The 24,027-nt window shown below is 49.9% G+C and overlaps 1 protein-coding gene across 1 annotated transcript in view; it reads left to right on the top strand.

The window, feature by feature from the left end:
• Pcnx2 (pecanex 2) overlaps positions 1 to 20,413 on the top strand; it is a 153,726-nt gene extending 133,313 nt beyond the window's left edge. The window contains exons 27-34 of the mRNA XM_052167115.1: positions 703 to 936; positions 4,110 to 4,231; positions 9,602 to 9,746; positions 10,767 to 10,997; positions 11,529 to 11,803; positions 13,256 to 13,443; positions 18,675 to 19,123; positions 20,237 to 20,413. Coding sequence (XP_052023075.1) covers positions 703 to 936; positions 4,110 to 4,231; positions 9,602 to 9,746; positions 10,767 to 10,997; positions 11,529 to 11,803; positions 13,256 to 13,443; positions 18,675 to 19,123; positions 20,237 to 20,410 — 1,818 coding nt within the window. The 3' untranslated portion in view covers positions 20,411 to 20,413. The remainder of the gene's footprint in view (positions 1 to 702; positions 937 to 4,109; positions 4,232 to 9,601; positions 9,747 to 10,766; positions 10,998 to 11,528; positions 11,804 to 13,255; positions 13,444 to 18,674; positions 19,124 to 20,236) is intronic.
• The last annotated feature ends 3,614 nt before the right edge of the window (positions 20,414 to 24,027 follow it).

A 24,027-nucleotide genomic window follows, 5' to 3' on the forward strand; every position in this document is an offset into this window, starting at 1 on the left:
GTCTCTGCACTCTCCAGGGCCAGCAGTGCTGTTCTGTGTGAGGCAAGAAGCAAATCAGGTTCAGCACAGCTCAGTTGGTTCAAACTTCCAGAGCCTGGTGCACGGTAGTTTATTTAGCCATGTTTAAATACAGCACAATTTTAGGGAAAAAAAGTTTTGTGATGATATTAAAGTCAATACTGTGTATACAAGAAAGTTTAAGATGTGATTACCTATTGAGTTTCTTTTCAAGTACTTATATGACCTCTTTGGTAAAGAAGGGTTCTGTTGATTGAAAAACAATGCTCAAGATAAGGTCTTGGGAGAAAGAATCTGAGATAAGAGTCTGGAGAGTCCTGTGTGGCCTGGCCCTGCAGATATCACAGAGGTCGCCAGGCTATCAACTGCATCTGTTCCCAGCCGTCTGGGCAGCAAGCAGGTTATATATCTCTTCTTTTGAAGAGACAACCCTGAGTGATTAACATTCCTGGTTTCCCTAGTGATGATATGTGAGCACAAGGACCCCATGCCCTCTACCCTGTCCCAAGAGCCAAAAGGACCCATCGTGACTAAAGCTGTCTTTGATGGAGACAATGGCGTCTTCTCTTAGCCTCTGAGGCATCTTTCCAGCCCCTTCATACTGAGATATAGTAAATCAAAAAATAAAGTCTTCCTGGTTGTGGACTGGCTACAGAATCTCACAATCTCACTTGCTTTCTGCAGAGCATAATATACTACATGGTCACTTCCCCAAAACTCGTCTCATGGGTCAAGAATGAATCCCTGCTGAAGTCCCTGCAGCCCTTTGCCAAGTGGCATCACATTGAGCGTGACCTCGCCATGTTTAACATCAACATCGATGACGACTATGTCCCATGTCTCCAGGGGATCACCCGGGCGAGTTACTGCAACGTGTTCCTAGAGTGGATTCAGTACTGCGCAGGGAAGAGACAGGAGGTAGGGAGGGGAGCTGGGGCAGAGAGACTGAGTGCAAGCCAAGAAAGCAAGGTTCTTAACCCCCTCTTTCCTCCTGCACTCCAAGGTGGACAGTAAGAAAACAGAGGTGAGGGGAAAATTATGTTTCGAATAAATGTTTAGTACTGAAGCAAATAAATGTTCAGTACTTGATTAGGCAAGAATATGTTTTGTCTCCAGTGACAGAGCTTCAAAAGTATCTGTCTGCTTTAAACTATGCGCAAGGTCTGTCTTAGGGTTTTACTGCTGTGAACAGACACCATGACCAAGGCAACTCTTATAAAGACGACATTCAATTGGGGCTGGTTTACAGGTTCAGGGGGTCAGTCCATTATCATCAAGGAGGGAGCATGGCAGCATCTAGACAGGCACGGTGCAGGAGGAGCTGAGAGTTCTGCATCTTCATCTGAAGGCTGCTAGTGGAAGACTGGCTTCCAGGCAGCTAGGGCGAGGGTCTTAAAGCCCACACCCACGGTGACATACCTACTCCAACAAGGCCACATCTCCACATAGTGCCACCTCATTCCCTGGGCCAAGCATATGCAAACCATCACAGGGTCACTGTAGTTTAAGTCTGTAGTGTAGCATTCTAGAGACTTCCTCTTTTAAGATTGCTTTATGGTGTTGCGGGGGGCAGTAATTCACATCAGTAACCTTAGTGCTAGTGAGGTGGGGCAGGGACAGATGGAATGCTGGGGAGGCCTTCACCACCAGCCCAGCACCAAACCAGTGAGCTTCAGGCTTAGTGAAACACCTTATCTCAAGAGAATCATGTGGAGAACATGCCTATGAGTGGACACACACACACACACACACACACACACTAATTCGTTAATTAATTCACTAATTCATTAATCAATTTGAATAAATTTGCATTTGGAGGGCTCAATGGCAGAGAGCTTGCCTGACATGCTCCAGATCCTGGATTTAATGCCCAGCACCACCAACAAACATATTTATTAATTATTCGTTATATTTAATTTTGTTCTGTGCCCGTGAGTGTGTGCATGCATGCGGAGGTCAGAGGTCCACGCTGGGTGTCTTTCTCAATCACTCTCCACCTTATCTTTGAGGCAGGATGTCTCTGAGCCTGGAACTCACGAGTTTGTAAAGCCCAATTGGCCGGCAAGCACCAGGAATCCTCAGCTCTCCTTTCCCAGATTCTGAGATCTGGGATTACAGAAGTACGCCACCAAGTTTTTCCGAGAGTCGTGGGATCTGAACTCAAGTCTTTATGGTTGAGAAACAAGCACTCCAGTGCCTGAAAATATAATTTTTTTAAAAAAAATTGTACTTTGAGTCAGACATGGTGGCTCATGTTTATAATCTTAATAATGAGGCAGAAGACCGTCTAGTAGGTCACCCTAGGCTACACGGTGAGTTCCAATGAGTCACGGGATGGATGTCCACCCCCTTTGCCTGCCTGCTGAAGGCTGAGCACACAGATGATGGCATAGGAAGGAGGCTTAAGCTGCTTCAGCAGCTGGTAATGTGCATAGACTGTGGAGAAGCTGCCAGACCATGGCACTAATTTTTCAGAGACAGGGAGCCAGTGTCTATCTAGGGATATTTAAAAAAAAAAAAGGAAAAGGAATCTTTGATGTTTCTCCTTTACCACCAGCCACTTTGTAAGCAGAATATGTGTGTGTGTATACATATATATGTATATATGTGTATATGTGTGTGTATATACATAGAGAGATGTATATATATGTATGTAGGTAATATTCTGTATCATATATCATATATCATATATCATATATTATATATTATATATATTCTGCTTACAGTATATATATACTTATTTAGTTATTTATACATTACTCCTGTAGTACTAGGCAGTGGGTGATCTATCACGGACTGACCTATATGCCCACCCTGCCCCCGTTTCTACTCTCTATTTTGAGACAGGGTCTTGCTAAGTTGCCCAGTACGGCCTCTAGTACATTCTGCAGTTCAAGCAGTCCCTGAGCTGGCAGTCTTCTGCCTTAGCCTTCCAGATAGCTGGGCTTGCTGACCCATGCCATGGGACCTGACTTTGACTGCTAATTAATTGTAGATTTCGGATTTGTGGTCTGTTCAAAGGGCCCTTATCTGAGGGAGAAAAGAGAAGCCCTCCTTGATCTGGCTTTCTACGGATCTTCCTCTATGTTAAGAGATGGTAGTGGAGGCCATACCTTAGAGGGCACAGTCTGACTGTCTCTGTGACCTAACCCTGTCATAATATAAAATCCCAGAGCATTCTCTCATCAGATCTAACCTTTACCACCTTGCTCATGGAAAGCACCTGTTCTGGCTTGACTGTGAGATGTCTCCCCTTTGGCTCATATGTCCTGCCATAGTGGTACAGTTGGGAAAGTTGTAGAATCTCGAAACAGGAGCCTCATTAGGCTGAGTGAATCAGTGGACGCAGGATGTCTTAGTCACTGTTCTGTTGCTATGAAGAGACACCATGAGCAAAGCCACACTTATAATGGAAATCATTTAATTACAGTTTGATGGGGAACATGGCAGCACACAGGCAGACATGGTACCAGAGAGGTAGCTGAGACTTCTACAACCTGATCCACAGGCAGACAGAGAGAAACCGGGTCTGGTGAGGGCTTTTACAACCTCAAAGTCACCCTCAAAGACACTTCCTCCAATAAGGCCATATCTACTGCAACAAGGCCATACCTCCCAGTACTTCAATATGGCCTCTCCTGAGTGGCTAACCATTCAAATATGTGAGCGTGTGGGGGCCATTCTGATTCACACCACCACACACACAGGCTTTGAGGTCTCATATTCCCAGACCTACATCCTGTTCAGCTTCTGCCTCCTGACGGTGCACACGTGTGACCAGTCACTGGCCCTCTCCTGCTCCCATGTCTTCCCCGCCATGATGACTGTGTCTCTTCCGTGGAGCAGAAAACCCCTTTCTTCCTTAACTACTTCCTGCCAGACATTGCATGAAATCAAAGAGAAAACTTCCTAATGCAGCCTTTTTCCTGAATACCCAACCATAAGAGAAACTGCAGTGGGCAGTGCAGGAGGCTTCCCACTCTGAGTCACTTCAGAGGCACCCATTGGCTACAGTGTCCCTGTGGAAGGCTGCTTCCGTCACATATGTGAGAGCCAGAGTGACAGCTATCTTCCCATTCCTCCTCTTTCAGCTTTCCAAGACCCTGGAGCATGTGGACAGTGATGAAGACTCGGCTCTGGTGACACTTTCCTTTGCCCTGTGCATCCTGGGAAGGCGAGCTCTGGGAACAGCAGCACATAACATGGCCATGAGGTACTCCTGGGAGACAGCTAGGTTGTCTTGGGTCTGTGCAGGTGCCTGGGGTTGATGTTTGATGGATTCTGTCCATTGCTTTCAGTATTCCAAACCAGGCCTGCTTGCAAGCCTTTCAGATGCGCCATTAGTCCGTGCGTGAATCATGTTGGGATGGCTGCACAATGTTTCTTGTCGTCGTAAACTTTAGACTGTTCCGTTTGGAAATATTAATGTAGGTAGTTTGAACTCAGGGGTTCCAGGTATCAGACCTTCCAGGCTAAAAGAGCTGAGCTGAGAAGGTAGGTAAAAGGCTTGCCTTGTAGGCCTGAAGCCCTGGGTTCAATCCCCAGCACCCTCTAGGCCATGCATGGTGACACACATATGTAATTCCTGAACTTTGGGGGTAGGGGCAGGAAGATCAAAGTTCAAGGTCATCTTCTGCTACACAGTGAATTCAAGGCCAGCCTGGGCTACATGAGACCCTGTCTTCAAATAAACTGATTGCCAGCCCACCCATGGATTTTTGCCCAGTGCCTGGCAAAGTTGATGCTTGTGAAACATTTAACCCCTCACAGTGACAGCCCCTTTCACTCTCAGGCCCCTGAGCAGGTCTGTCACAGACAAGCTCTGCTTGGCCCTGCTGTCCCCGCTTTTCCAGTTAAGGTGATCTCACTAGCGACATCCATCCCCTAGATACTGGGCATCAGTGGTTATCGTGTGGCTTCTCAGCACTGGGGACAGAAGGGGCCTGGGGTGGAGCGTGCAAGTTCCTGACTTAGGGAATTAAAATCAGGTTGCCAGCTGAAGTCAGAGTCTTGGTACAGGAGGGAGCATTTGAGTTTGACAGGAGGAAGTTGGGCTTCAGGTAGAGTTCATGGTTGAGTACTTGTCTAACATATGTGAAATCCTAGGTTGGCTTTCCCAGCACTGGGGAAAATTAAGGAGGAAGGAAGGAGAGAAGGAGTGAGCTCCGGAGCTTCCCCGATAGTCCTGAGTGTCTGTCACTGTCTCCCCTGCTTAGCGTCTGTGTTACTGTCTTAGTCAGAGTTTCTATTCCTGCACAAAACATCATGACCAAGAAGCAAGTTGGGGAGGAAAGGGTTTATTCAGCTTACACTTCCACATTGCTGTTTATCACCAAAGGAAGTCAGGACTGGAACTCAAGCAGGTCAGGAAGCAGGAGCTGATGCAGAGGCCATGGAGGGATGTTCCTTACTGGCTTGCTTCCCCTGGCTTGTTCAGCTTGCTTTCTTATAGAGCCCAAGAATACCAGCCCAGGGATGGCACCACCCACAATGGGCCCTCCCCACTTGATCACTAATTGAGAAAATGCCCCACAGCTGGATCTCATGGAGGCATTTCCTCCACTGAAGCTCCTTTCTCTATGATAACTCCAACCTGTGTCAAGTTGACACACAAAACCAGGCAGTACAGTTACCATGTCCTGTTTCAAGCTGTGGTGCTAGAAGCTGCCTGGGCATTGACTATGTGATAGCTCCAGTGCCAGTATGGTCTGAGCTCAGGAATGTTGTTCACATGGGAGTGGTGGCTACCATGCATCCTCAGCATCCAGGTCGCTAGTACACACATGCATCTCTCAACTTTAGCCATTGGCCTTATAGGAAAACATGGATGCTAACACGTTTCATTGGAAACTGTTCCCAACCTGTCAGTAGCTCTAACTCACAATGAAAAGTAAGGTCTGTGGGATCAAGTGCTCATGGAGCAAGCATGAGGATCTGAGTTCAAATCTCTTTACCCACTGGAAAACCTGGGTATAGCATACCCAACACTGCCGCTATGGCTGTTCCTTGGGTGGCTGTTCCGAGTTGCTCTTACAGTCTAGACTCTACGGAGTGTCCCTGCATCAGTTGTGATATCAAAATTATCTCCAGACATGGAATCCCCTGTGGGCCCAATCCCAGTGACTGACAGCCGCCGTGGAGAGAGCATAGGTGATAACCAGGCTAGGTGGGTCAGGGTTAGTTCTTGCTCCTGTCACTGTGATCAGAATGCTGGTAAGATGAAGAAGGAAGGATTTATTTTGGCTCATGGTTTCAAATCCATCACAACATGGTAGGACTGGTGAGACAGGAAGGGGAGCAAGGTAGTAACCGGAGGGGAGGAGTGAGTCAGAGCTAGATCTAGTTCCTTCCTGCTGTCCTTGCCTGGATGCAGCTACCGTCTGTCTGCTGATTCTCTGAGCATTCTGACTCCATGGTGACATAGCCAGTCTTGCCTGCCTCCTTGATGGACTGTAAGAGAGGCTTAATCTCCTTTCGGAAAGAAAACCCTGACTGTGCTGTGTGCCACCCTCTCACACCAGTGACAGCCCAGATCCAACTGGATGGGAGTCTCTTCTCAGTTCAGTCAAGGTGTGTGTGCGCATGTGTGTGCTGATGTGTGTGGAAGCCAGGGCACAAGGTTACCTGCAATTCTTCATGCTCCATCTGCCTTGGTTTTAGAAACAACTTCCAGTGGCTCTGGCCTCTCCCAGTGGGCTAGACTGGCCGCCCAGTGAGCTGCAGGACACCTGCCTCTACCTCCAAGCTCGGAGGTTGTAACTGCACACCATCACACTGGCTTCTCAGTAGAGGCTTAAAAGGACTCAGCTCCAAACCCAAATTCACTTCTGATGTTCTAGAGCTTCCCACCCGCCTTGCTTCCTGCTCTGCCCTGCTTCACCCCAGCCTGCTCGCTAATACCTTTGCCTTCTTTATTCCCTCCAGGGGAAAAGGAGAGTTATGAAACACCTCGCATTAGAACTCTGCGATGTGCGGGGTCAAGGGGCGCTTTCCCAGGCCGAAGGGATTTGCACTTGGGCTCTGGTTCATGTGGAGAACCACTTGAATGAAATAGCCGTAAGCACCGCAGTGCAACATTGTCTCAGACAAGAGAGTGGATAACTGAAGTGCATATAGACTGTCAAGGCCTAGGTGGGAGCATGGGTATCTTAGTAAGGCGTTAGGGAGGGAGCAATGGACCGAGGCTGTATCTGTGGGTGTTGCCTGGGGGATCTGGGTGGATCCTCACATCTTCCTTTGTATTATCCCCTCATTCCCACATCTAAAAGGAGTTTTTTCCGTCTACACTGACTGTACAATGTGGACTCTCAATCCCTTCGTGCATCCACCCTGCCTATGACTTAGCATCTCTACTTCTATGATTAGTGCCTTTCCGGACAACAGAGGCATCCCTGGATGTTTCCCTGGAAGCAAACAGCAGCTGTCACTCGATCATGGCCACCTCAGCCTGTGGCACCTGCCTTCCTGCAGTTTTGCTGTGCTGCAGAAGCCTGTGTGCCACACCTCTGCATCTCACGAGAAGGAGTAGTATAGAAACTACGGTGGAAGCTGGGCGGTGGTCTCGAAAAAACCAAATCCAAAAAACCAAAAAAAAAAAAAAAAGAAAGAAAAAAGAAAAGAAAAGAAAAGAAAAGAAAAAAAGAAAAAGAACCTAAGTGGGAAGAGAAGAAGATCACCCTTCCTACCCCCCCAATACAGAGCATAGTGGTTTCCTGAGCCCCTTCATCATGTTCACTCAGAAAAGGCCCCAGGCCCTGAGTGACTTCCCTTTGTGATAGCCGCTTCTCCAACCTGCTCTGTGAGCAGGCAGCCGTTTGGAAAACCTGGGCATGTGAAAAAACTGCTAACCTTAACCTTCCCCACCCAGTCTCTCTCCTGGTCATGAATAAAGGGAGACAGTTGGGACATTTATATCCTGAGAACCTTGAGTCCATGTTTGGGTGACAGCTGATTATTTTTCATTCTTTCTATATTCGGGTAGAATCTAATTTCTACTACATTTAACACAGTCCTGAACTCTCAAAAAGTTCCTGGTGAGAGGTCCGGGGGTGTCAGAGCCAGTGGGCTGAGGAGGGTGAGCCTGCTGCCCTGGCCTTCTGGTGTGTAGGGGTTTGCCTGTTCCAGGGTCTCAGTTTCATACAGAGAGATCATGTCAGTGGTTCCTAAGGTGATGGGAGATGGCCTTACACTAAGGTACTAGCATACTTCATTCCTAGCTGTGGGGCCAGGCACTGGGGGTTCTGGGAAAAATCCAGAGTTCCCTTTCTTCCTATACTGGGTCAGCCTAAAATAAATATAGGAACATTGTGTGTGTGTGTGTGTGTGTGTGTGAGTGTCTGTACATCTTTTGCTAATCTTGTTCCATCCATCTTGCTTGAGATTGCATCTTCCTTTGGTCTGGAGCTCACTGATGAAGCTACACTGTGTGGTTGGAACCAGGGACAGTCAACCTCTGCCTCCTCAGCTCTGGGATCACAAGCACATGCCACCAGACGTGGCTTTTTAATGTGGGTTCTGGGAACTTAGGACTTCATATATGTGTGAAAGGACTTTGTGCTTGTGGGTATCAACTGAGCTATCTCTTCAGAACCGAAGGTAATCCCTAAACCAGGAAATGTAGATGCCTGTGAGAGTGAAGAGGTCATGAGCTGTGCAGAGTCAGCTCTCTCTGAGGTGGTGTGACACTGTCTTACAGCCTGTTAGCCCACAGCAGTGTGACTGTGTCCTACAGCCTGTGAGCCACAGCAGTGTGACTGTGTCTTACAGCCTGTGAACCCACAGCAGTGTGACTGTGTCCTACAGCCTCTGAGCCCACAGCACTGTGACACTGTCTTATATCCTGTGAGCCCACAGCAGTGTGACTGTCCTACAGCCTGTGAGCCCACAGCACTGTGACTGTGTCCTACAGCCTGTGAGCCACAGCAGTGTGACTGTGTCTTACAGCCTGTGAGCCACAGCAGTGTGACTGTGTCTTACAGCCTGTGAACCCACAGCAGTGTGACTGTGTCCTACAGCCTGTGAGCCCACAGCAGTGTGACTGTGTCCTACAGCCTGTGAGCCCACAGCACTGTGACTGTGTCTTACAGCCTGTGAGCCCACAGCACTGTGACTGTGTCTTACAGCCTGTGAGCCCACAGCACTGTGACTGTGTCTTACAGCCTGTGAGCCACAGCACTGTGACTGTGTCTTACAGCCTGTGAGCCCACAGCACTGTGACTGTGTCCTACAGCCTGTGAGCCACAGCAGTGTGACTGTGTCTTACAGTCTGTGAGCCACAGCAGTGTGACTGTGTCTTACAGCCTGTGAGCCACAGCAGTGTGACTGTGTCCTACAGCCTGTGAGCCACATCAGTGTGACTGTGTCCTACAGCCTCTGAGCCCACAGCACTGTGACTGTGTCTTACAGCCTGTGAGCCACAGCACTGTGACTGTGTCTTACAGCCTGTGAGCCACAGCAGTGTGACTGTGTCTTACAGCCTGTGAGCCCACAGCACTGTGACTGTGTCTTACAGCCTGTGAGCCCACAGCACTGTGACTGTGTCTTACAGCCTGTGAGCCCACAGCAGTGTGACTGTGTCTTACAGCCTGGACTCATTCCTCTATGGCCTGCATGCCCTCTTCAAAGGCGACTTCCGGGTCACAGCTCGAGATGAGTGGGTGTTCGCTGACATGGACCTGTTGCACAAAGTCGTTGTTCCAGCCATCCGGATGTCCCTGAAACTGCACCAGGTAAAGAGCCACTTCTGAAAAAAAGGATTAATCTGAAACTGGGAAGGGAGTCTACCCCATTACGCTACTACTCCCTGGCTTCCATAAGGTGAGCAATCTCCTCCTCCATCCTCCTCACTGGCCTAGACTCAACTCATCCAAGGAATGTGGCATGAATCCTCTTAAACCATAAGCTGAGATAGAGAACTCCTCCCTATCGGCTGTTTGTGTCCGGGGAGGAGAAAAGTAAATAATGAAACCAGGGAGATTGACTCAGCCAGATGTCTTAGTCAATAATGTGCTTGCTGAGCCTCCGTGAAGGATCTGAGTTCGAACCGTAGAACCCAGGTAGAAAACCTAGGTGTGAGTGCCAAGTCAAGAGGCTCCTTAGGGGTCACGGACAAGCCAGCTTAGCCAAACTGGTGACCTCTAAGATCAATAAAAGACCCTATTTCAAAACAACCACAAAACGTGGACAGCCGGCAAGGAGGACACCTAAGGTTGCCCTGTGGCCTCTACATGCAGTTATGTGCAGAGAGATGCGACGGCCTTCATCTCTTTCTGGTGCGTATTACATACTCAGATAATAATTAGAACGATGAATTATTCTAGGTCAGCCTCGACTACAGAATGTGATCTTGACTCAAAAAAAAAAACCCTACAAAAATGAATTAAGAAAAATATAATATTTGAAAAGCTTTGTACCTCTTTTCTGGAGAGCCTCGGGAATTATTCAACACTTAGCTTTGGAAATCCTGGGGTGGTCTAAATAAACTTGACGTTAGCTAATGGCCATTTTCTTATAGGAGCTTATAATAGGGGAGGAGGAGGCAGTTCACTAGGAAGAGGGTGCCTTATTCTGGATGATGAGTTGAGATGCCCACATACCTGGCTCAGGATTCAGTAACATGGTAGGGTCGTGGCGGGGGTGGGGGGGTGAGGAGGGCAGGTGGCCCTGGAGGCCACTGCAAGTCCCGCTCTGCCCTTGCTCAGAACCAGCAGCTCTGGCCTCACTGAGCCCGCCTGGGCTCTCCCCACCAGGACCAGTTCACCTGCCCCGATGAGTATGAAGAGCCGGCAGTTCTCTATGAGGCCATCCAGTCCTTCGAGAAGAAGGTGGTGATCTGCCACGAGGGAGATCCGGCCTGGAGAGGGGCGGTGCTGTCCAACCAGGAGGAACTGCTGACTCTGAGGCACGTGGTGGATGAGGGTGCGGATGAGTACAAGGTCATCATGCTCCACCGTGGTTTCCTGAGCTTCAAGGTCATCAAGGTGAGCGCAGGTCTGCAGCCAGGGAGCAGGGAGACCGAGGTTGCAGTTGACCCAACGGTCCCTAGGTTCGAGGAGCACTGGCCAGCGGACAGAGGTGGGGCAGCCTAAAAGCTGGAGTTGTCTCCCTCCTTAGAGAGCCAAATTCACGACAGAGTTTTGTTTTGTTTGTTTTGTTACGTCTCTTGCGTCTCAAGTAAGTTATGATGTAGGACATGTGACCTATTGTTTGCAAGTTGAACTTGCCTGCTTCAAAGGTCCAGAACTTCTTCTGATTCCTGTTCTTGGGTGTAAGAGCCCTTTTCCTCATGCCCCTTCCATGTGTGGGACTAAGAGGAAAATCTGATGTTCCTGTTATTTTCCCTAAGTTCCCCCATGAGCATGATGTCATTTTCAGAACTGAGACTGAGGCCTTACAGCCCTCCTTACACCTCTGAACTCCCTGTCCTAGAACCACACCCACTCTTCGGGGATTGACCCCAGACTGACAGCCAGGGGCCCTGCAATCCTCCCAACCCCCATCCTCGCTTACAGGTGAACAAGGAGTGCGTCAGAGGACTCTGGGCAGGGCAGCAGCAGGAGCTCATCTTCTTGCGCAACCGCAACCCCGAGCGTGGAAGCATCCAGAACAACAAGCAAGTCCTGCGCAACCTCATCAACTCGTCCTGCGACCAACCACTGGGCTACCCCATGTATGTTTCCCCACTGACCACGTCCTACCTGGGCACCCACAAGCAGCTGCAGAGCATCTGGGGTGGACCTGTCACACTGAACCGTGTGAGGACATGGTTCCAGACGAGGTGGCTGAGGTAGGACTTCCCAGAGGCCTTTGCGTGGGCACCGGGGAGGAGCCTGTGGAGCTGAGCTCAGTAGCATGATGATGGTGGTCACTGTTGTCTTATACGAGTGAACCTGCTGTGCCCAAGTGACCTTTAACAGGTCACCTACTTGGGGTGGATCAACAGGGAGTGTCATTCACACAGAATCACTTTCCTACCCTCTGGCCCAAGTTGTGTCTGCCCTCTACCTGGTCTGAGAGAGTGTGAGTACTTTTATGTTTTATTTTTTATCTTGTGTGTGACTGTGTGCAGGTGAGTATGGAGGCCAGAGGACAACCTTGAGTATCATTATTTAGGTATCATTTATCATTGTGTGTCTGTGTGTGTCTTTGTACAAGTGAGTGTGGAAGCCAGAAGACAACTTGAGTATCATTCTTTAGGTATCATTCATCAGTGTGTGTGTGCACATGTGCATACATGTACATACATGCATGTGTATACATGTGTGTATATGGGAGCATGCATGAGTATTTGTGCTCATGCATGTGGGTGCATGGTTATACATGTGTATATGTATATGCCTATGTATGTGTGTGTGTGTGTGTGTGTGTGTGTTGAAGCACACCCATACATGTGGCACTGAAAGGACAATGCGATAGAGTCCCTTCTTTCAGGTTTTTTAAGACAATGTCACTCACTGGCCCACAACCCACCAATTATGCTAGACCGGCTTGCCAGTGAGCTCCAGGGATCTGCCTGCCTCCCCCTACCCAGGACTGAGTTACAAGTGCACACCACCACACCCAGCTTTTCTATGTGGGCTTTGCAGGTCGTGTCCCGTCTTTAGGCTCACGCTGCACAGCAAGAGCTTGTCTGACTGAGCCATCTCTCAGCTCTCTGGTTGCTTTAAAGTGACCGGCTGCTGGAGAGAGTCAAACGCGAACCTTCGGGCATGTCCTTCAGCTCTGTCTCCTTCCCAGTGCGATGATGAGCCTTCGGGCATGTCCTTCAGCTCTGTCTCCTTCCCAGTGCGATGATGAGCCTTCGGGCATGTCCTTCAGCTCTGTCTCCTTCCCAGTGCGATGATGAGCCTTCGGTTGCAGGGAGCGTCCTAAGCTTGGCTGGAGTGTGCCTGCACTCCTGATGGGCTCCTGTCAAAGGTTCAGACTGAGGCTTCTTCATCCTGGCATGCCTATTGGCTTATTATACACTGAACCCCTTCCTCTCTTGTACTCTAGGGGTACTGTCTACCTGGAAAATGTGCCCAGTTCACTTAAGGCTAGGGTTGGGGATATATAACTGAGTGTCACTTCCAGTGAGGATCCAGCCTGCAGAACATCAGAGCTGCACAGCACAAGCCAACTACATATCACTTGGTGACACAATCTTATGAAGCCATCATCTCTACTGATGTCACTGTATGACTCGTGACTGTATGAGAGATGTGCTAGTGAGACCCTGAAGCTCCCCTCCCTCCCACAGAATGAGAAAGGACTGCAGTGTGGGCCAGCGGAGTGGTGGCAACATTGAAGATGGAGAGGGTGGAGCTGTACCATCAGCAGGTGGCAGTAACGCCCCTTATGGCGAGAGCCGGGACAGCAGCACAGAACAGCCCAGGAAAGGAGGCACCCAGCAGTGGGCTTCACCCCGTGGAGAGGCTCAGAGGGCAGGTGAGTGCCCAGGGCCACAGGCGGACATCATGGAATACGTACTTCCTAATCTCCAGGTTCTCTTTGCTGCAGTCCAGGCACATAGGGTCAGTGGCTATGTCTGTCAGGAGTTACTCAGCTGAGGCTCTGTAAAGGGCTGGGTCCAGCTTTTATCTACACATGTGTTCGTTACCCTGGGCAGCCATTTCTCTGTCTCCCCCTCTCTCTGCACTGCTCCACCATATGTATCTTGGGTATGGCATTTTGGAGCCATGAGCCTTCCCTTCATGGAGTCCTTTTCTGTCTGTAAGCAGTCCTCTGCTCCTCAGAAGCTGTGCGACCACCAAAATTCCAAGGCGGAAAGAACTAGGGTAGAAGGGTACGATCTGAACGAGTAGAAGGGCCTGGGAGCTGAGTCTAAACCTTAAAATCCTATTTCTGCTAGCCACGGAGCACGCTATAGCAGATAGACGAGGCTCTGATGCTAGCTAGGTGAGGACTTACAGAGGACCTGGGGAGGAAACCTAGCTGCTGCCTCCCTGAGCCCAGCGCTTCCTGGTGCTCCATGGCGACTCTGCACTGGGCAGCCCATTAGCATTTTCACCCTTTTCCCTCAGCCTCTCTCTCTTCAACTTCTAAAAGTATGTAAGAAGCACCTCTGTGGATGCCACATAGCTCTGCACCAGAGGAACCAGGAAGGCACTGCCCATCTCCTGAAAGTGCCCAGAGCAAGGCGGGAGTGGGGAGGCAAAATGTAAGATTATATGACTGTGACTGGTTGGCTGGAGAGGGGAGGAGCCTGAACAGGTGACAAGATACACGATTGAGAGAAAATAGATAACAGACAGGTGAGGTGTCAAAGGTAATAGGTAGAGGATGGATGGAGATAATAGATAGATAGATAGATAGATAGATAGATAGATAGATAGATGATAGATAGATGATAGATAGATGGTTACATGGAGATAGTTGACCTGATAGATAGGAAGATAAGAGAATAGGGACTCTGACATATATTAATAGATGATCAGTATATATTAGGTAGTTAGGAATATATACATAGTAGAGAGAAAATGATAGAAAGATGGTAGATAACAGGTACATAGATGAGGAAAGGTGGGAAATAGGGACTATAGAGAGGAGATGGACAGTAGATAACATGAAGGTTGGTAAGTGGGTGATTGATGGCACAGCAAAAAAAGCATTCAGCTACTCAGAGGCCAACACAGCTCCACCACCCACCAGCTGGGGTCTCCCTGAGCTCAGCACAGTGCCCACAGTCCCCAGATGCCCCAAGGTCCACATTGCTTCCATAGCCTTTGATTCGATGGGACACACGGGTGATTGATTTTCCAGGAAAGCCTGTGAGCACCTGCACTTTCTTCTTCTTGCTGCTGACACATCTGGCCAGAGAGAGGCTGGAGGCTGTGAGCGTGTCAGAGGCCCTGGCAGGCCCTTCTTGTTGAAGGAATGGCTTTGTCTTTTCAGGGCAAAGACCCAGGCTCTGGCAGTTGGGTCCCTCCCGCTTAGCACTGGATGAGGAGGGCCTGAGTTGATGCAAGATATTTGAAAAGCTAAAGCAGGCAACGTTTCGATTATTGCTTCTTAAAGCTATTCTGCTGAGTCCAGCCCAGCTCTGAACTTTCAGGCAAAGGATGCATGCTGGCAAAATACCCCAGAGCCTGGGCTCCTGGGCCTTGAATCTAACTACTCCTGGGCTGAGGCTTTCCCAGCCCCAACGTAGCTTGTCATTGCTGAGTCCCATGTGACCTCTGCACCTTGCTGCAGAAGCTGTTTGCACAGTGCCAGTCTTGGGACACCACATGAGGGCTGTACTTACTCCGGGGTCTTTTGCACAATCCATGGCTCTAAGCCCTTAGGGGTGCTCTATTTTCCTGTCCCAGATGGAGATACAGGTACACAGAGGAGACAAGCCATTGCCCTAAGGTACCCCCAGCTAGTAAGCAGCCAAGCTGGGATTCAGAGGAGGAAGAATAGTCCCTGAGCCCTGTTCCTACCCACTGTCACCTCCCTTCAGCTGCTACCCTGTCCTGTCCCTGACAGCACTGAGCCCCAGACACCCGCACACTCCCAGCCTCCTATCTGTACCTCTGACTACATCCCTGCCTGCCACAGCTGTGTCCTGCCCCCCTGGCTGGCAAGGGGGCCACTTAATGGTGACTTTCCTTCTGGTGGGTAGAATTGACAATTAATTCTTCCTGAAGCCACTCCTTCCCCACTGTGGGCAGGAATGCAGACAGGAACATGGTAGATAGCCCAGATCCCTCCCTGTCCTAGCAAGATGAGGGAAGCAGGCACTGCAGCTGAGCCTGTTCCCAGCAGACTGGGAGACCAAGGCAGGAAGAGAGGAGACATGCTCCTTCCCCATTCAGAGAAAGAGCTACTGACTGCGATTCTCTTCTATTGCCTCTAAAAACACACAAGTTCATGCTCTTCACAGAGAAACCCCATCGACTCACTCAGGGGAGACAGTCCGTCATGGTGGGGAATACGCAGGCTCAGTCTCCAGATGGGATTCTGCATTTGGTCATCAGAGTAGCAGACTGTGCTCAGAGGGAAGAGGCTGGGCAGTACACTTCAAGGTCTGCCCAGCTCCCCATGAGTCATGTATTCCAAGGAGGTACCACCGCCCGAAGGGTCCAGCCTCCCCAAACAGCACCAACAACTGGATGCTACTCACGAGCCTGGGGACGGGGCCAGTTCTCCTTCAAACTGTGAGTGCTAGCTGTGTGTGACAGAGAGGCATGCAGCCACTCAAGGGTGAGGAACACGCCTCTGGGGAGAGCAGGGTAGAAGGGAGTCAGTTACTCAGCAGTAGTGAGTGTGCAGTTCTAGCAGGACCTAACTCCACCCTGCTGACTGACAGGGCTCACCTCTTACATGAGACTCCCTGCAGTGGGCTCACCTCCTGAGACTGCCGCGCCTGGCTTCACTCCTCGCTTTGGTTCCCGGCTTTCCCTCTGGTCCTGATCCTTGCCCGGAGCGCTGGGGCCTGGCTGGCATCCTAATGAGCTGGCCAGCCCGAGCCACCACACCAAGCAGTGACTGCTGGCTTGCTGGCACTTCAGACTTGTGCCCACTGCCAGGAGTTCCACATGTCAACCTCACACAGTTTGTCACAGGCCGGAGTCACCTCATCACGATAAACAGTAAATGTTAGAGGAGAGATGGCCTTGAAGTGAGCCTGGTGACCTACTTACCGTGAGTGGAAAGAGACCCACCCCTAGCCGGGGTCCCACAGCAGAGAGAAGGGTTGCTATCTTATCACTAAGGACTCTCTCCACAGCCTCCCAGCTAATGACCGAAGACAAAGCACACATAATGAACCAAGGAGCGTAATTTACATTGCGTTTCCATTCGGGTCTGGAGGCTTTTTCCCTAGAAATGCTCATGATGAGTAACTGCTGCGGTCGTTGGAAAAAAGTTAATTGCAAAATAATGAGTCTGGGAACTGCAGTGATTTTAACGCGGCTTTCTTGATGCTTGGTGTGGTTCATTTGTAAAATTAAAATTAAAAAGGAAAAGGAGCAACAGAAAACTGAAAGAGCATGTGAGGCTTAACTGGGGAGATGGCTCCGTCCATACGAGGCATGCTACCTGAGTCTGGATTCGAGTTCAGATCCTCAGCACCCGTGGGAAAGCTGGGAGGACAGCAGTCCTTAATTCCAGCGCTGTGAGGGAGGTGGAGAGGAGGATCCCTGAGGCTTGGTAGCCAGCATCACGGGATAGAGAGCAACAGAGGATGACACTGAACATTAACTCTGGTCTCCACACACAGAGGCACGCATGTGAATGTGCACGCATGTACACCATGCACACAGTAGCTGACTTCAGGACTGGTGGGGGCGCTTTGTCCTGCGTGGACTATGTATAGCTGCCTTTTGATACTCTGTAGGCATTTTTTTTCCTTTGTTCTTTGGATTGGCAGAGGCCCTGCCTAGTGCTGGTGAAGAACACTAACTTGTGGAGGGTTTTAGACAGAGATCAGCTTTAGAAATCACAGACCTTGGCCTTTCCAGACTCTTTGCTCACAATATTCACAATTAGAAGCCATATTGGACTGGCTTCTCAGCAGGGACCTTCAGAGTCAAGGCTATTCCCTTGCGCTCAAGACAGATAGGCCCCAAGCCACTCAACACCAGTTCTAGGGACCCCATGCATCACCTCAAGTTGAGACTCCCATTTCCACAGCCCAGAGGAAGCCCAGGCAAGTCACCAATAAATGCCCTTTGGAAAGGAGCATACCATCACTGTGACCAAAGGCTGACTGGTCAGCTACCACCCCTACTGTGTCTCTCTGGTCGGACTTGGCTTTCTTAGGCACAGGCTGTGCAGATGTCCACAACACCACACAGATATGGGTTTACCTGGCCACCTAAGGCAAAAATGCTCTGTTTTTAAGATTTACAAAGGTTTTATTTCTTGATCAGCCACGTTTATGGCGTACAGAATGGCACTGAGGTATATTCACCTTGGGAAATGGTCAAACCAAGGTAATCACATGTGCAGTCCCTCCCAAGACCAGCATTTCAGCGTGAGGCGCCATTAGACTCTCCTCTAGCTGCTGTGAGACATTACCCCTCTGTATTACAGAACCCCAGAGCTCTTACCCCGCTCTGGGTCAGTTTCCTGGACAGATGGTGCTTATACACAACATCGGAAAGATTTCACCGGAGTCTAACGAAATGGCTTGGTGGTTAAGAGGATTTTATGAAGGACCAGAGTTCTATTCCCATGTACGACAGCTTTCCCAGGGCACAGACACTTCAGGTCTCTAAGGCCACTGCACACAGAGATACACATACACACATAAATAGGAAGAAATATTTCATTGATCACAGTCATTAAACAACACATTTTAAATGACAGAATAATGTGTGGTGATAGCCCTACCTGGCGTCTGAGGTCCCCTGAAATTAAATTCTACATCTAAAAGCATGCTGATGATTCACATAGGACATGTTTTCAGGAAGTCCATGTCTTGAATCTGTGGCCCCAGATGCAAAACCAGTGTGGGTCAGTCACAGGGGTCAGCTCAGTCACGGGAAGTGGCACACAGGAGGTGAGCCCATCGAGGCAAGATCTGGTTCTTGGGAGACTGGTTCAAGAGGATGATACTACCTTCATTGATTAATCTGTGGATCACAATGGAAAGGGGCCAATCTTGCCCCCATATTTATTAAGTACTTCCTACGGGTCTTGACCAGGGGCTGCTCTGCTCTCTCTTACAGGCAGAAGGAAGGGCAGAAGCCAATCTGTCCAGGCACACTCAGCGATAAGCCAGAGGCCACCTACTCTGAGCTCCTCGGGTCCCATCCTAGAGAGCCACCAGGCCTTCCTTCAGACATCCACATCTGTGCATGAGCTAGCCCAGAGACCCTCAGGCAGCCGGCTCTCCTTGCACACCTCGGCTGCATCTCTGCACTCCCAGCCTCCTCCTGTCATCACCACAGGCCACCTGAGTGTCCGAGAGAGGGCTGAGGCACTCATTCGGTCTAGCCTGGGCTCTTCAACCAGTTCTACTCTCAGCTTCCTCTTTGGCAAAAGGAGTTTCTCCAGTGCACTCGTCATATCTGGACTCTCTGCTGCAGAGGGAGGTAACACCAGTGACACCCAGTCATCCAGCAGTGTCAACATTGTGATGGGTCCTTCCGCTAGGGCCTCGGGCCATGCTACTCGGGTAAGGATTACCCTGGGATGGGAGACAGGCAGGTGGGCAGCCCAGGGCTCCCACACTCCAGCCAAATGCTCTTGCTTCCTTCCAGGGTAGATTGCTCTACAGCAAATAAAAGAGCATCCCAGCCTTTGGGTCACAGCCCCATGGGTGTTATCAGAGTGGCTCAGTGTACCCCAACATAATTATTTCCATAAACCAGAAGCCCAAGAATGGGGACATGCCTCCTCTCACCCTTTCTATGGAAGCAGGACTCCTTCCTTCCCAAGGCCACTGTGCCCTGAAGGAAAAGAAAAGACAAGAATAGACACTAGAGTTAAATTGTCGTGGATTCCTGATTTTAAAGATGACTAACCACTTCCAACCACCATCCCAGAAACAAAGTTTTAAAAGTTTCAATTAAGATGTTACTTGTCCAGAGGCCATGCTAACCAGCATTAACTGACCAGCTGGGATTCATATGTGAGAAAGAGGGATTGACAAACAGAAGTTCTCTTATATGCTATATTAGGAAAAAAAAGACAAAAAAAAATTTTTTTTTTAGTTAAGGCAAAGCTCAGGCAGATCGTTTCCTGGCCGAAGAGAAGGTACTGGTGACTCCAGGAGCTTCCATGAGTCTAAGTACCTAATAAAACAGCTCCGAATCTTTTTTTCTTATCCCATCTACTAAAACATACTCTATGGGCATACTTCCAGGCCTCTGGCAGTTCTGTCTCTAGCAAGGACGCCAGGTCCTCAGGACCTGAGCATCCGAGATCCAAGGGCTCTTGTGTCACTGCCAAGTTGAATCTGCAATGGCGGCATCAGTGGCAGGGCAGGGTAGGTGGAGAGGGGCTCGGAGCATGTTGGGCAGGCATACACAGGCCACGCCCTGAGCCACCTTTGGGTTCAGGGCATGTCCCCACCTTCAGAGGTCATGTAGGCATGCAGCCTGGTGGCACACCCTAACCTCAGAGGCTGCCTGTCAGTACTGTCCTCTGACCCAGGCTAAGAGCCTACCCTCAAGGCATGCAGCCGCCCGGCCTCAGCTCCTACATCTGAGTGGTGGGTGGGTGGGGTGACTCCGGAGAGCCAGGCAGTGAGCATAGGCTAAGCTGTCTCTGTTCTGTGTGTTTGAAGCACTTCTCAGAGCCATGTGAACCCACTGACATCCCAGAGCAGGGGCAGCTTCAAGATGGACGCCAGGCAGAGGCTGCGGAGGAGAACCTGGGTGTGCTGTGCCGGAGAGCAAGCCAGGAGGACATGGGCCTGGACGACACGGCTTCCCAGCAGAGTACCTCCGAGGAGCAGTAGTGAACACTCGTCTGGTGGAGAGATCACGTCTGGTGGAGACTTGGCGACTCTCCCCCTGCACCAAAGCCACGTGATTCTTCCAGAGGGAAAGGCAGAGCTGTTCCAGAAAACGATAATGTTATCTCAGGTTTTGAAAACACCCCCACACGGTGAGGACAGGGAGAAGACATTGTACCTCTTCCCTCAAGCACCGCTCAAAAGTTGGACATTTCTCACAAAAGCCATGTTATAACTCAAAACAACTAGAGTGTGTAGGGCCCATGACTAGCTCCTTCCTATGCTGGTTAAATTAGAACAGCTGCATGCTAAGTTATTGGCATTTTACACGTTACTGTCACCATTTGAGAGCACAGGAGTCACAGCTCCTAGGCCAGCAGCAGGAGGTCAGAGGCCTTCGAGTCTCATTCTTTGTCACCTTTGCACAGCTGTAAGTGCAAGTCACCAGCAGCAGCCTGGTGGTGCATTGGTCCCAGACGAGAGTTTAGAGGTGATACATTCCTCTTTCAAGTTCTGGGCCGTCCAGGACCCCTGCGTGCCTCCCAGGAATGCATGCTCTGTCTTCCAAGCTGATCAAGCTCTACCGTACATGAGCACATTTGCACAGACCTTTGTTTTAGGGATTAAAATGTTTACAGTTCTAACTGGCTGTCTCCTGTCCTCCCTAAACTCATCTCCTATACTGAGAAAGGCTCGTGTGTGTGTGTGTGTGTGTGTGTGTGTGTGTGTGTGTGTGTGCGTGCGCGCATGGGGGGGGTTCAAATCCCATCTCAGATACTCCCACAGGGCAGAGCAGGGCAGAGGCACAAACTGCTGATACGAGAGGGGGTGTGGGAGGATGCTATCTCTCATCCGCTTCACCAACCTTCTGGAAAGGTCATGGCAGAAAGAAAGAAGTGCTCAGCTTAGGCAGTTCCGTCTCCAATGTGTCTAAGATTGGAAAATAGGAGCTGTAAAGGGCAGATACAGCAGTTCCTCAGCACCAGGAAGGTTGTGTACATGTCTGCCTGTGTTTTCGTGTGAGCATGCGCGCATGTGTGTGTGTGTGTGTGTGTTCACATGCATGTAGAAGCCCGAGGACAACCTCGGACACCATACCTTGGGTGCTGTCCACCTTGGTCTTTGGAGCAGAGCCTCTTGCTGTCTGTCCTGGAGAAGAGACAGGGCATCTCTCTGTATGTCTGGGTTCCGGCATCTGTGCATCTGAGAAGCTGGCGTGGCCCACTGCAGTTCTCAAGTTGACTAAATCAAACCTCAGCTGGCCTCTTCCTGAAACTCTCGTGGGCAGCTTGCCAATACTTGAGACTGAGTGGCTAGCTCTGAGCTGGGGGTGCACCCCTACTTGAAATCAGATGGAGAGGAGAACATGCCTACAGGCAAGCATCTGGGAACACAGCTGGATGCTATTGCTTAGCACCCATAAGAGGGGAGCTCTCTAAGGGACTGGAGCCCAGCTGGTAGGAAAAGAGTTACTGCAATAGGTGAGTCCCGGGACCACCCACCACGAGCCAGGCTCATGAACTACATCCCGTGCAGTGTCCCGCCCATGGAGGGACACAGCAGCCGGGTGTGCGTGCTGCAAAGTGGACATGCACACTAGCTCCACCAAGGAAAGAGGTGATGGATCCCCTCTCAGGCCCCCTGAAGCTGTTCGGCAATGCTAAGGGTGTGGCCCTAACTTTCTATTTATTTTATAACTTGTGGGGGTGGTGGAGGTAACCCAGGGGAACCTCAAACTTTCCAAGTAGCCAAAGATGACCTTCAACTTCTGATTCTGCGGCCTCCACCTCCCGAGTGCTACCATGCCTCGCTTACATGGTGCTGGGAATGGAACCCAAGGCTTCCTGCGTAGAAGGCTAGAATCTGCCCACTGAGTTCATCAGGTTCACCTTCCTCTTTTATTGAAAATAGATTTTTTTTCTCACATAGTATGTCTTGGTTATGGTTTCCCCTCTCTCCTCCTCCCAGTTTCTCCCACCCCCATCCCATCCAGATTCATTCTGTCTCTCGTTAGAAAACAAACAGGTTTCTAAGATATTGTAATATAAATATAATATACATTGTATTATAATATAATATAATTGTAATATAATATAAACACATCAGAACTGGACAAAGAGAAGCTAAAGAACCCAAGAGAAGACACAAGAATCAGAGACACGCTCGTTCACACACTGGAGAATCCCATTAAAGCACTAGGCTGGCAGCCATAGTATATACGCACACAGGATCTGGTGCAGGCCTGTGCGGGCTCTGTGCCTGCTGTCCTGAGTTTATAGGGGCTTTGATCCTGCTGGTTTAGGGGCCCTTGTTTTCTTGGTGCCCCCCATGACCCCTGGCTCTCACATCCTCCTTTTCTGCAGGGTTCCCTGAACCCCGAGGGGCAGGATTGATACACCTCTGGTTTTAATGATAAAACTTGTATGTGTGACTTGTTGCCAGGCAGCAGTCCTGCATCACAGAGCCTTACGCATGCCCTGGTGGAAGTACAAGAGACAGGCCTGTGTGACATTTCCTGCCGTGGTGGCTCAAGTGTTCAGCTGGCATCTGTCTAAATGTAGCTGACACCAAGCAAAAGCATTTCTCTTTTAAAGATAATACAGCTGCAGAACTAGACTACAGTGTCTGACAAACACTTGTCTAAAATCAGTGGTCGTTCCAGTGTCTGTGTCTACATGCAGGGCACAGTCTGTTTGTATAGCCCGTCCCCACTTGGTGCCATTCTGTTCTGGGCCCGTGTTACACCGTGTGCAAATGGCGCACATGGGTCAACCCCATCGTCTATGAACCCCAGTCTCAGTGGGAAGAGGACAGGTCCATCTCACTGTTCCCAGGACCTTCCACAATCCAAGGGTGAAGACCAAATGAACAGATGAATTTGTAGCTTTCCTAGGAGCCTCCCCATTGGTCAGGACTGCCCAAGGTACTCTATCATCTACTTAAAAGCCATGTGGCCTGCACACACAAGCTTACCTTTATTCAGAGACAAGAAAGAAATGATTTTCAAGCCACTGGGTGTGAAGTGGCTGGTGGTCTCACTTGCAAAGAGAGAGGCGGCACGGGCTCCATCGGTCTTTCTCCTGTCGGTTCTCTGTTATACTGGCAGAAACGCATGGGAGCAATTTTGGTGTGAACTCAAGTCAGCACCCACATCCACCTCCATTAGAGACCCCAATGCTGCTCATCCTGGTTCCTTGCAATCCTAGGATTCAAGTCTACAGTCTGAGTACCTGCTCGCTAACCCCGACACTCATCTGCGAGAGCAGCGGTCACTGAAGGACGTGCCAGCGGTACATTTACATGTCAGTGTGAGGACGAGGTGTAAGGCATGCACGTGGCAAGATGGCAGGGAGCCTGGATAGAGACGCACACATGTACCCTGAGCAGAGGTTCTAACGCCATTCAGCCTTAGGCTGGAGTCTCCTACCTGCCATAGCTGTGCTATTTAGAAGTTGTCTTTTGAGTGTTCCCTGGGTTGCCCTGGAACTCACTATCCTTGTGCACCCAAGTGCTTTGATTACCCGTGCACACCACTAGAGGGACCAAGTAAGATGCCATCATGGGGTTCCCCTGGGCCTAGCAGGAACACTCTGCTTCCAGCACCATCTCTCCTCTCTGCC

This window comes from Apodemus sylvaticus, chromosome 21 (assembly GCF_947179515.1).
Source record: "Apodemus sylvaticus chromosome 21, mApoSyl1.1, whole genome shotgun sequence".
Lineage (NCBI taxonomy): Eukaryota > Metazoa > Chordata > Mammalia > Rodentia > Muridae > Apodemus > Apodemus sylvaticus.